This window comes from Echinococcus granulosus (assembly GCF_000524195.1).
Source record: "Echinococcus granulosus chromosome Unknown EG_S00222, whole genome shotgun sequence".
In the NCBI taxonomy this organism is placed as follows: domain Eukaryota; kingdom Metazoa; phylum Platyhelminthes; class Cestoda; order Cyclophyllidea; family Taeniidae; genus Echinococcus; species Echinococcus granulosus.
In genome coordinates, this window is record NW_020170602.1 from 44,769 (window position 1) to 58,572 (window position 13,804).

Consider the following 13,804-nt stretch of genomic DNA (forward strand, 5'->3'; position numbering starts at 1 on the left):
TTTCTGTTCATATCTATTTAAGGATGTTCAAGCTCATATTACCTAATCACGGGCTCATTTACATCAATTTCAATGTGTCTAAGCTCAAATTACTTAATATCGGGCCTACTTATGCTCATGTAATGTTATCCGAAGGTCTAATAGCGTTGATAAAGGTCTACTTATATCCGTTTATGGGTGTCCAAGCTCAAATTACCCAATGTTTGAGGTATTTTTCCCATTGTTTAGTGTTTAGTGCCATTATGGGCTGGATTTCCTTAGGATTATAGGCATTTCTGTTAATGGAAGTTGACAAAAAGGTTCCGGTCTCTACTTAACCATAGCATGATGTTTGCTTCACGACAAATGAGCTCCGCAGGCGCTATGCGTTTTACCCTCCCGATATTCGTGGCATTCTTAAAAATCACAAAGAGCTCTTACTTTGTATGTATGTAGTCCAATTGATGTGCTCTAGCTTACATGTGTTGAAACATCTACTATTGTCTGTTTGCATTTGTGATCTTGTCAACACCATTCTAAAACCTACCTTTTATTAAAAGCCTATTTAAATGCCTTACCTATCCCCATATAAAATGAGCATTAGTTAAGCAATGCAAAGGCATGTAGGTGAAGTTTTGCGTCCTTCTTCATGCGCTTACTTGCAACAAATATTGTCAGATTGGATAATGACGGCTTTTTAGTGAACACGAATTGCATAGCTGCATTTAATGGCCCAACTTGCGTTGCGCTAATTGCCTTTATTTTTATGCCCTCTATGACATGAGACTCTCTCAAGGTTGAGCTCCAACTTGGCCTCAGCCACAAATGTAAACTATTTCGTTGAGCAAATCGTCCGTGGAAATGCAGTTAGCGCTCTATAACAAAGAGTCTTCTTTCTTCCACCGCATCTTCTGTGCTGAGAAGTAAGTCACAGGACATGGGAGGGAGGAGGAGTGACATTCATGCTGATGATTTAGTAGAACTGGATAAAAAGCACTCCTAGAAGAGGGGGATTTTTTCCCTAATAAAGATTGACATTGTAAACTGGCCAGAATTGGTGGTGGCGTAAGAGATTAATTGACTAGTAGATGAGATTTTGTTTTCGATGTTCTCTTATATGGAGGAGTACGTTTTGGAGGTAATACCATAGAGTAAATAAAGGTGGGTATGTATATGGGTGCAGAAAGGAGAGAAGAAAGATCTCTAAGCCTGTGCATATCCACTAAATTTCGGCATGACGAGGGATGTACTGACTAGTTGTTTACCTAAATTGCCGCCAAAACCGTTTTCTTGTTACTCACAGGACCTCCAGCCTTAATCTATATTCCGGTGGTTTTGGAAGGAGAAAGTGATGATGTGATGACTTGATGACTACTGGAAGTAGTCGGGTGCTGCATCCCTCGCATCCATTTACTTAGCCTTTTACCCAACCCCCCCACCTAACCTCAAATGCTTATATATTTTACTTATACACCATACAGCTCACATAAAAGTCGAAAGAATGGCTTACCTTGAAAAATTCCAATTTACTGTTGCAAAAAATTCTGCAGAAGATAAGGCAACAAATTATATGTTAACCGCGGTAACAGAATTCTGCTTCTCAGACTCCTACTGATTTTTAGGGTAAAGTTTTGCCTTTAGTGGGGTCATGAGAAGAAGATAATGACGTGGAGGAGAAGTGAAAAGTCGTTGAAAGCAAAAATGTGCCTGGCTGTATCCGATCCTGCACTTCTCATGGTAGTATACTTCGGTTTGGTCTAGCGCCTGACAAAAAGTCTGCCTAAGGCAATTTTAAGCGAGCATATTCATCTGTTCATATGACAGTAGCATAGCTCATTACATCCTAAGCCGTCTGATCCATGACAAGTCTAGGATAAATAGTGAAGAGAAAAAGGACTTAATAATTAAAGAAAACAAACATGGCACATGAATGATATGGGGCATGTATAGCTGCAGAGCGTTTAAGCCAGTGCATGATATGAAATGAAACAGCATAGAATAGGGTGCATTTTACAGCAAGCACTCTTTATGTTCACCCAACTACTCAACTAATTACCTACCTGCCAGCAGACCTACCTACGTGTTTATCTCTACCATTTTATCAACCTACATACCTTTTTGTCATCTGTCGGCGTAATTTGCGCTCGCGAAGAAATCGTGGAAGATAGTGGTGGGCATAAATTACTGGCACGAAAAAAGGGTAACTACCAGTGGTGGAAAAAACCTAAGAAAATAAGTAGATGTGGGAAATTAAGCGGACTCGACTTTACTGCACTAATCTGGACTAATTGTACTAAAGGCTGCAGTACAGCGCGGTAAGCCATAGCTTATTCACAACGCGACTGTGGCACCGGCCCATCGGTTGGTTAGCTTGAAACGCTGATCCATTTGCAAGAAAGTACGATGAGTCGTCACTGCTGACTAAACCACTTTAGCGAGATAGCGTGACATAAGCGTGGGAATTTGCTTGCTCCTCTGATGCCTTCAAAATACACCCCGTCGGTCAATTAGTGAATCAATCATCATCTATAAAGTTACTGCACTTTCTGTGCGCCATAATTAAACATGGTGATTTTTGTAGTCAACAAAACTTAATGTCTATAATATTTTTCCGAATAGACATCATATTTAACTTTATTTAACTTTTACCCTGGTGATCGGGTAGCTGAATCATCTTTGGCTAGGGGGCCAAAAATGCTTACCCTCCTTTTGTCTCTTATAATTTAGGTCAGGAATTTAATCAGCATGGGAACGTTCATCTTGCGGTCATCATAGATCATAGTAAACATGTCGTAATATATCCTATCACAGATTATTGAAATCCGGAGTGGTCTTACCGCCGTTTTCCACGCTAGACTGAAGTTGCTGTCCTCATAGTCTGCCAGCACAATATCGTCAAATTTTCCCGTCTCTTCTTCGATTTTCAGCATTGCCCCACTGCCTCTACCAGTGTACTCATCCATCATATCACTAACTGGCCCTCCGAGTACTAAAGTATGACTGCGGCGATTGAAGATGCGTGAGCCACGCTGCTGTGGCATCCCACCACGTCTGCCTTTGGAATACAGCAAACGTCATTTATGCTGTTTAAACTGTTATTTAAAAATACTTGACATTGTCGAAGGCAGGACTGGCGAAGTCATAACATCTATTAGCAACTCCAACACCCAAGCTTGTTAATTAAAATGTAGTTCAAGCTTTGAAGTGCCCACGACCTAAATAATATGGTCTTTTAATAAGTAACTGTCCTGATCTAATTGACTGTCTTATGTCTTCACTCTGGGGTCCCCAACGTGCCACATATTTATTACCTCCAGCAATTTGCTACGTTTATATATGAGACTGCAAGCCTAGGCGAACACCGGTACAAACAATTTTACTAACTTGCCATCAATTCTTTTGCTGTTTGTCACGCCGGCGAGTGTTGCAGCCCTTTATTTCTAGTATCACTTTGTTTTGCATAACGGAAGACCCAAACTTTATTGCTACAGTAAGTGCAGTATAGAATATGTAAATTCGGTAGGCAGACGGATAATTGAATGCGGATAACCTCATGGGTGTAGTGGTTGAAGAGGATGCATGATAACTGTTGTGCCGTTGCTTTCCACTGAGTTATGCTTTCCTCATTCGTTCAAGATGGTGACTGATGCAAGCATTTTCACACGAGAAGGGTAATTCATTCCAAAATTTTCATATGTTGTGCACAGGACTTATCACAAATTTAGGAGGCTGTGGCGAAGAGCACATTTGAATAAAATCGCCTCTGATAGGTGTGTGGAACTCACAAAATAATTCCTATTTCGCATCAACTCTTTCAATCAGTCGACGTGACATTCGGCCTTATTTAGTAATTAAACACCCAAGATAAGCTTTGGTGCAAATTCTGGAACCTTACGGGAAATCTTTACTTGCAAGCCATTTCCTTTGTCCTCTAAGGCACAAGCGCTTTTCATTTGGGTAACATACCGCCAACAATTGAATTTATAGGTGGAAACAGCACCATGTAATAATGACTGTTGTGTTCACTTATTGTCATGGTAATGTGCAACGTTTGGTCAGACTGATTGTCGACTACGATATTAATTGTGTTTCGTGGACACCGCACTACCGACTGTGCGATTGTCATGACAGTCATTTAATTTTAATCTGATCCAGTCCGATGAAAATCATCTTGTAAGATCTATCCACCGTCTAAATTGCCAAGTTAACAGCACTTGTTTATCGCTCACTTTGTGGTTTGCATAACTGGATTTCATGACTTAGCCTTGCCCAATCATCAAAGGATTATGGTTTTCAGACCTTAATTTTCATAATAGTGTTATTTAGATCCTCGCAGCCCATTATCAAATATTTCAGAATAAAAGAAATTTACAACTTCTTTTGCACTTTAACATTACTCTTGCCTCTCATTATGAAATCAAATGGCAGCAAAACGCAATAGAGCAACTCTAATCAGTCTATTGGCTAAGAAATTGACAAAATGTATGAAATTAATGCGTACACTAAAAAGGAAGTTAGCATATTTGATAAGAGTCCACCACTTAAAGCATGCACTCCATGACTGCCACATGGTAAATTTTGAGTGCATCTCTTAGCGCAAAGTTGAGGTGATGTAGACAAAAATTTCCACTTAATCTGGAGTTTCGTATGATGATAGGCAATTTATATATTAATGTCCAGACTTTGTCAATTTCAAAACCCATTTAATACACACTTGTATGTTCCTCGTTAATCCCAATACTTCCTGTAATAAAACCAGCCAGATAGTATCCTGTTTAAAATTACATGCTGGTAGATTAATACAAATGCTATTTCCTATAAATTCGAAACTCTACTTATGTTTTAATAAGTCTAAACCAAGCATTCGATCTGCTAATTGAAAAGAAGTTTGGCAAACTAAGGACTGTCACATTCAATTTGATATTCGCAGGTTTCATCTTAAAAGGCACACATTAGGCTCACCCGACTTAAGCGCGTCAAAGCATCAACCATTCTACACCATCGTGTGAGACGGTTTGTGTTAGTTATCAATTCCAACGAATGAGAGAGGCATAGCTCAATGGAATGCAATGAGATGACAACAAACGTGATTGAAAATTCCTAATGTGTCAGCCTATGGAGATACGGATTTGGCTGTCCAGGGTTTTGTTATCTATAAAAATTCTGTAAGAACTTACTACTGAAAAGAAAATACAAAATAATACCACCTCGAAGGATCATATCTCTATATAAGGTGGTAAGTTAAACAGACAAAACAATTTTAAGTACATTTTTTTACTAAGGAAAATACTACCATTGGAAATTATTTTGTTACTCGACCCCTATTCCTTTGGACGGAGTAAATTTCTAATGTAAAGGAAATATTAAACGACATTCAGCTATTCAAAATGCAGTAACTGGCTTTTTATGATTAGGAAAAAGCATACAACTTAGTGAAGTGAAGCATATCTGTGTTGCGAAACGGGAACGGTTTTAAAGGGGATATGCGGAAATACAAACGCAATTCAAGCATTTAGAATTTGGTTAGTTATGTGAATAGATAATGACAATAAACTAGGCAAATAAATGCTAAACTAGAAAAGTATAAAAGTAGAAGCAATTTTTGTTACTAAATAAGAACACTAATTAAATCCTCTTATATGCTTGATCTACAATTATTCCGCGAACGTGGGAAAAAACGAGCTAATTGTGAGCTCCACTCCCAGGGCATGAAGTCAGAATCTGATATCTAATGGTATTTCGATTGGTGACGAGGTCATGAAGACGGATTTGCTTTAAATTCAAATACGTCTATTTTCAATTTTTGAGGTATAAAGTCTACTTTTTGGCATCGCTGAAAGCAGAGCAAAGTTTATTTTATGACACAAAGCCGATTCTTATAATGGAGTCGGAAAAAGGAGTATGAGGAGGAAGGCGATTGGCTCTTATCATTAAGATGAACTGACGGAGATGCAAAAAATAAAAATGGAAGTCCATACACTGAGCAGTTCCTGATTCTAAAAAGTCGAAAGAAGCCCAGTTGAGTAAGTAAAGCAGATGAGACTAATTAAGTGGAAAAAATAGGATTTTCCCCACTACTGTGTCTCCAGAAAAACCACCTATCAATAAACTTTGGGGACACCTGGCTTGAGTGACTAAATGACAATTTGGCAGACCCTGCATAAAACTCGAAACTGTAGTGAAAACCCTGAGTTGCGGACCAGTTGAAGCCTTACCCAAAAGTCGTATTTTAACATCAACGTTGGTGGCAACAAGTTCACCAAATCTGACATTAATTTCTCTAATCCTGAAGAAGAAAAAGAATAAAAACGTGAATAAAAAACCAATACTATTGGTAATGGTGACAATGGTATAATGAGGGTAGTAAATATCGAAGAAGAGATTTTGTGATAAGACACCTCGTAGCCTCACAAAGTATAATAATTTGGCAGAAACAGCAAATAAATAAAAATTAAATTTCTAAATGCCTTTCCAAATTGTCCACTTCAAAACCGTTCCATGTTAATATACACCAAACATTGCAGAGGTAAAAAGTGAGCAAACGCCACGCACTGAAAACTCATGGTATTTACAAAATCCCGGCCACACTAACCATCATAGGCAGATGCCCATTTTTATTAACGCGAAAATACACCCACAAACGGCAACAAATGTGTACCCTCCACACCTGCCGACGTAGTTACGTACATCATTTCACCTATGCAAAATACGTTCACACAAACCAAAGCGATATATGACCCAATTTACTAATACAAATAACATATCCACATGTGCATTTCAGCACTCTAAATGCATCACTAAGGCTTATCACGCAGAAGTGGAAAATCAGGATGCGTAATCTTCCGAATCAGGTTCGCTTTCCACTGTCATCAATGTAGCATCCCGAGACTTTCCTTAAAAAAGAAAGAAGGCACAATACTGGGGCAGATTATATTTAGCACAGAGAAGGTGTATGGGCTACTGGCATGGCCCGAGGGTCAGCCCACCCAGCTAGGTACATAAAGGCAAATTTGAAAATCCAAAAATGGCGCCTCACCAATACAGAGGTATAAACCACCATCGCAGTGCAATAAAATTAGAAATGTTCACCAAAAAGTATTACTGAGTGTGCAGACATTTTTAAAAAAGAGATGAATGATTGTTTAAGTATGCACAAAATTGGCAAAATATAGCCGAGATATGTAAGTAAACGCTTAGATATTATTCAAATAAAAAAATTTTAGAAAAGACATGCAGACAAGAAAATATATGTATGGTAAATTTACAATATTAATCAAAATGTGCATGGATGTACGAGAAAGCATAAATCGGTTTAATACAAATTGGCAAGAATGCAAGACATGTGTATGGGTGAAAATGCGTTTTACAAAATTGATAAAAAATATATGACCTAACATGGCATTAATCAGATTATTACAGGCTTGAAAAAAAACATGGAAGCACAAACATCCATCCTATTTGTTAAACTGATCAAAATGAATTGATGAACGTGAGGACAACAGAACAGATTAAAATTTAGCAGCAATATTTGTGTATGGAAAACGTGTAGACATAATTATAGTTAATGAAATTGGGCAAGAATATATGGATGAACATATCTGATGAGTGAATCTGACCGTGTAAGTGTGGTTCAAGCTATCACAATTGAGCAAGAATATATGGATAGTAATGTAGATATATAAATATGAGAAGTTTGTAAAATCGAGCAGACAAATATGGTTGGTGGTGTGAATGTAGTCCGAAATGCTTGATCCTAGCAAAAATACATGCATAAAACATTAAAAATGACGAATTTGATCAAAAGCCATCATTATGTTCCAAAATCGAAACCAGTATCAAAGTAGCTGCGTATTCCGAGAGATTTTCCTAGACCTATTCACTCATATTGAAAATATCTATCAAATAAGCAGCTTTGGAAATGCCGCAGCTCTACACACGAAAATGCAAGGCTCAAAGCATCGTAAGAAGCTAAAGGTTGTGCAGGCAAGAAAAACAATCTATGATACAATCTAAAAGTGTTGTACAGAGTGCTTATCACACCTCAAGGAGTGCGTGGCATGAACTTTCTTCAGGCGAGATCAAATGCAAGCTTAGATTCCCAAATGGAACTCTTGTTTATGAGCCTAGACAAATGAGCCGCATCTGAAGAGTGGTTATGAGAAATTTGTGGAGCTCACAAGAGGCTCCTCATTACGCTAAAGCAACTTGGGACATTTTGCATCAGGCATATCATTGTTAAGCGATTAAATATGCAGCATAATTTCTGGAGTACTTTCTGGAATGACACGGGGATTCCCAAACCCACAAGGCATTTTCTTTGCTTTTCGTAGAAACAACTCTTTGCAAAAGATGTCACCATCAAGTAACCTGTGCGGTATCGAGTCCGGTCAAGTTTTACGATGATTGTAGTAGAATTTTCATCCACATTCTAAATTGTTACAACTGCTGTCTACAATTTTCGTTTGATTTGCATTTTTCGAAATTGGATGTGACGAGTTAACACACGGCAACCTTTAGCAGTTCACGCTTTTTAGGCCAAATTTTCATTACTCTTCATCAAATTTCGTGTTCACAGAACGCATACTATTCTTGTTCACTTTATATTGTTCTGAAACGCAAAGCGTATTGTGGGACTGAAGGGCGGAAGAACTAAACAGAGCAAACTAAAATCTCTCAATTTTCTTGCAAAGTTTATGCTGTGATAGATGTTTAGCTACTTTTATACCCTTACAGAGGCCGTTCCAATTTAGGGTTTACTTGGTAGGGATTGATATACACTATTCCATCAAGTTATACGGAACTCATATAATATAGGTATGTGGAAAGGGAGGCCGACGATCCAGACAGATATCTGCGTGATACTAAATTTCCTCTGTGTTGTTGAACGGGCTTCTACGCGTTGTTCCTTTCAGTTGAATATTTTCAAATCTATAGATGGACCGCAGTGAGACAGCCACTACTGATAATTCACAAGTCGCAAAAGCCTCGTAACATATTCTTCGTGGTAGCCGCACCAAACACTTTTACTGCCTGATTGGTTGATTTCGTGTGCCAAACGAGGGTGTGAAAGTACTGCGCACATACTTTAGCATAAATTCATTGGTCAAAAGATGAGAATAGGCAGTAGATATATTGCCAATTTGCTCACTTTCCTGAAACTACCGCCTCTAGGCGCTTTCAAGACCAAGGCCGGTAAGTATTAGACCTTCTTGACCTGCCGAGATCTCTACAGCATAAAGGGCTATGCAAACGAACATGAGGTTGACTGAAAGAGCTGCTACATCATTGGGGACATTGCGACCAGGTGCATACTTTGATTGAAAGTCTGAAATCTTGTTGCTATTACTGGGTTTGATGATGCGTCCTTCCTGGTCAGGTGTAGCAACTATGCCCACAGGCCATGTCGCTCCTTTGTCAATCATTCGCATCTAAGGCAATTTCAATTTCACATTATCTCTTCCCCCATTACTCCTTTTGAAAATAAAGCCTATTCCAATGGTTGAGTAAATTGCATAAATAAAACTACTAATGAATTTTTTGGTATTGTTTTGGCAAACAGAATTTTTAGATAAGCAAATCATACCAAGACCAGGATATTTATCTCAAAAATAAAGTGCAGTAATTCCAACTCCCAAATGTTATTAATAGCTCTTAAAGCACCCGAGGATACTATGTCTTATATAACCACTTTAAAGTGGCTTTACCTTATAGCAATGTTCCAAACATTTAAACATAATAAAATAGTTTCCCAAGCGGGCGTGTTTGGCTACCCCTGATTCAATACCAACTATGTACCATGCCTGAAAACATACTTTGTCAGGCAATAACTGTCACTTCTAGGGTAATAAAGCATCCCACTTGAATAAAGGAGACAAAAAATGCATCACTCGCACCTTGGTTTTGCAGCCCTCAAAATTCCTTTACGATGACGAAATCGCAGAGGGTAGAGAAGGTCTAATGGGTACCGGCCTTGGGTTCAAAAGCACATTTGAATTGGAAGGTAAGACTATTAGCAATAAATCAATTGCACTTTCTCATCTTTTGATTAATGGATTTGTGCTAAAGTACCCTCATAATCTTTTTGGATCCTCGTTTCGCACACGAAATTAACCAATCAGGAGTGAAAATGGATGGCGTAGCTACCATTATTTTCTGAGAATTTTTGCATGATGTGCATTATTGGTAGTGCTTGTCCCCTTCGTTCAAAGCACATTTATGCCTTACTGATTGTTGAATCAGCTACAATTCTATCTGTAACTTCGTCCACAGTATTTTGTGAGGAATGCTCTTGTTGGCCACTTCATGGTCTTGCCTTTTTCGTCATTTCTGCTGTTTGGATACGTAGCAAGTAGAAAGTTGTCTGCCGATTGTAACTTTTGATAGTCGACAAGAATGCCTTCGCAAAGCACAGCAGTTTTATGCATCTTCAGAGGTCCTAGAGGGAAGGAATTACGAAATCCGTCTTTTACATCGCTTAGCATGGCGCCTTAAAGTGGATCCGGGGTAAAACCACATTTTAAACATGCAATTTGTAAGAAGATGCTTTTATCTGAGTTTCTTTTTCAGGCATCAGTTACTTCGAGTGTCATACCAACCAAACTGCAGCGAAGAAGTGCAGAAACAAATTCGACACTTTCGTGTCTCTATAACTGGAAGAGTGCATAGCCTGTGGACAGTAATATGTGACAATGCAGACTGTCAAGGCGTAAAGAAGGTTGGAGTTTCTTTCTTCCTCAGGAGTTAAAAGTGGCCGCTCCGTCACGTGGTTGACACCAGCTGATCACTTCTCATCCAAAAAGAGCGTATAAGCACGGCCGTATTACAGTGCAATGTGAATATGACATCGTGCGTACACTCACAATTAATAGTAAATTTGATTTATCTAATTAAGATGGACTTTGGAACTTCCAGTTGAAAAGTGTGTGTGCATAATTGTGGTTCCAGTAAATGTGAAATCCTTTTCCATAAAAATAGGGTAATTTAGAAAAAATATGAGTATATAAATCCACAAACTTGTGCCACCTACCTTTTTTAGTGGGAGCGTTTTTCCAATAACTTCTGTTGAAGGACAGGAAATCATTTATTTGTGATGCAATTATGTTTCGAAAGGGATTGACACAGCAAACCCTAAAAGTGCATCTATGGACAAGAAAAGTAGCCGTGCTTTGCAGTGAAAAATGACAATTCAATTCCAGCAGATGTCGTGCTTTGGGCATGTTTCTCACTCACTCTTAGATCTCGAAACAGGGCAGTGTTGTACGAGCGCATGCATGTTAAACAACAAACCACGTGGAATAATACTTGAAGCTGGTTCATCTACAGTGTAGGAATAGGGGCTGGACAGGGGAAGATTCCTAGTAGGGTAGTGGTATGCGGAAAGCAAGCTTACGGGATTACAGCGCTCTGGATACCAATATTGGCCAAAGAGTCTATACACAACTGCAAAGTATGCACAAAATGCAAGCTCTGTTGGGAGCAGCTGAAATTAAATTGCCATTCTTCGCTGCAAGGCACGGCTCCTTTTCTTGTCCATAGATGCACTTTTGTGGTTCGTTATGTCAATCCCTTTCAAAGCGCAATCTATCTCATCGCAAATAAGTACTGATCTGTCACATAACAGAAGCAGTTGAAGGCGTGCTTCCACTAAGGAAAGTAGATAGCGCCGTATAGAACGGCGATCGCCGTGAACATCACAGTCAGCACTTTTCTCGGGTGAGATTTGACGTGTGCTGCCATCACTTCGTTATCATTTTAACCGCGATACTGTTACGGGCAATAATTGTTATGCTGTGGCCCAGTTGAAACTGTCAGTATAATGCGCTATCTAAATATTAAAAAGTGTAGTGTGTGCGTTTCGTTCACCCATTCCATATTTTTGGACTTTTTAGTTCACTTGTTCATATATCATCCTTTAATCAACTTTTTTATATTAAGGATAAATGGAATGCAAACGGTGAAGATGCTGGTAGTGATGGATGGGGTACGGCTTCTAGCAAACAACTGTGTCAAATTCTTAAAATACACAGTCTGTTCGGCACTTTCTGCTGATTTAGCCAACATTTGTTACACTCCAGATCATGAGTATTTTCCTCGAAGCTGACTTATTTGTGACTATCTTGGATCTATTGCCTCGACTGATGCTTCATCACCGAATACAGCATATCGTAGGCTGCGTATACCATCCTCCCACTCCGACAAGACAGCATCTCACACGTGGCTAGAAACAGGTCCGCATTTTATTAATCTTGGGAACCTGAGGTCCATTTCTTGCTCATGTTGCAATCGACCGACTGTTTCGACTGTTTGACAAATAAAAAAGGGCAGCCTTTGATACCACTATGTACTCTGCTTGTTATGGCACCATAGACGAACTTATGGGTTAATTGGAACAATTTGCCATTACCTTGAAAATACAAGGCCAATGAATCATTGGTGCTGACGCTGTTCTCCGTTCTACAAACCTTTACGGTGCTAATTCCTGGGACGACGAAGAGGTTGGTTGTGTTCACATTCTCCACAGTCAGAAGACTCACTCAGCCTTGAGAGAAATAGGACATAAATTCGGAACATGCCAAAGTGGATAAAGTTATGCTTTTCCTCAAATTACAGGATGAAAGTGCTAAAGTCAATGGATAGACTTGCGGTGGCCCTCGGTTGCCCAAAACGACTTGGTTATTTATCTTTACTATCTACTTTGAGGAGGTAGGACCTAACCCGGCAGAAGAACACGGTGTTGAGTCGAAAAGATTGAATTTGAATGACACCTTTCTAACAACGTAAAGATTGGTTTGAAAGAAGGGAAGGCCTAAGTTCTTCCTTAGAAGATCCCATTCGACACGGAAATCATTGTTTGAATCTCCAGTCGACTTACGTGCCTAAAGCTAATGGAAAAGTATCCTCTGGTGTACAGTGGCCTCGTTAATAGGAAAGGAGGAAAGGGCTGCTCTTCATTTTTCTGTGATGATAATTTGAATGATGAAATGGACAAAGTAGCCTCAGAGTTCTAAAGCAATTAAGTCACCATTGCATATAGTAAACTGTGGATAATTTAAGTGTTTGTAGCTCGTGCGAATAAACAATTGGAACAAACTGATCAATGCTGGTCAAAATTTAAAATACACCTCTTTTAATTAAGGAGTGAAATGGTCAATCTAATTCAAACGAACCTCATGTGCACAATCTAAGTAAAGCAGTGTTTTGGCATTCACTTGTTCTATACCAGGTGTCTCACGTCGACACACCTAAGGTTCTATCATCCAACCATTCGCTTGTTTCTAAGTCATTCACCCAATCATTACTGCCTCATTTAGTAATTCTTCATCTCGTATCCCCCTGACTGCCTTAATACTTTTAGTGAACTAATCCAAGCTTCATTATTTTATATATATTCAGTATAGACCTCAACAGAGATGCCTATACGAGTTGCAAATTAAGAGCTTAAATATTAATGATGTGTTCGATCTCTCAGAAAACTTTACAATCATCCCAAAGTAAAAGGCAAGTTTTGCAAACAGTGGAACTCGCTGGAGTCAACCGTGTCTTACAAACTAAAACAGACTTTCATCATCATGAAGCAATAATAAGTCTTTCACCCACATCCACTTTCCTGCAGCTGCATCATGCCGCCATGGCACCCCCAGTAATGACCATACCTAAGAGAATGGCAAATGCCGCTCTGTTCATCGAGCCCAGACGGCTTGAATAACCCACTTGTCTGTGCACAGACAAGGATGAACAGTTTTGCGAGGTCGTGGTAACTCCCACGACCCTAAAAATTGCCATTGGCACGTGATCGAGCACCATTGAGAGCGCTTTCCCACACAAG

At 39.1% G+C, this 13,804-nt stretch overlaps 3 protein-coding genes across 3 annotated transcripts in view; 1 reads left to right on the forward strand and 2 right to left on the reverse strand. All coding sequences in view use genetic code 11, as the record gives it.

Annotated features, from left to right (window-relative positions):
• Nucleotides 1-9,146: 9,146 nt before the first annotated feature.
• EGR_10462 (hypothetical protein) lies at nucleotides 9,147-10,053 on the reverse strand (the record flags this gene model as incomplete). Its single annotated transcript, XM_024499711.1, has 2 exons — nucleotides 9,147-9,407; nucleotides 10,048-10,053. 2 exons carry the CDS (start codon nucleotides 10,051-10,053, stop codon nucleotides 9,147-9,149), a joined length of 267 nt encoding a protein of 88 aa, XP_024345876.1.
• A 92-nt stretch (nucleotides 10,054-10,145) lies between these two features.
• Nucleotides 10,146-12,027, forward strand: EGR_10463 (hypothetical protein; the record flags this gene model as incomplete). The annotated part of the gene is made up of 3 exons (XM_024499712.1): nucleotides 10,146-10,327; nucleotides 10,871-10,954; nucleotides 11,868-12,027. The coding sequence occupies 3 exons, from the start codon at nucleotides 10,146-10,148 to the stop codon at nucleotides 12,025-12,027; spliced, it is 426 nt and encodes a 141-aa protein (XP_024345877.1).
• A 191-nt stretch (nucleotides 12,028-12,218) lies between these two features.
• The window catches only part of EGR_10464 (hypothetical protein), a gene marked incomplete at both ends in the record, with an annotated part of 9,924 nt that continues 8,338 nt past the window's right edge, over nucleotides 12,219-13,804 (reverse strand). The window contains one exon of the mRNA XM_024499713.1: nucleotides 12,219-12,382. Within this exon, the coding sequence (XP_024345878.1) occupies nucleotides 12,219-12,382 (164 nt within the window). The remainder of the gene's footprint in view (nucleotides 12,383-13,804) is intronic.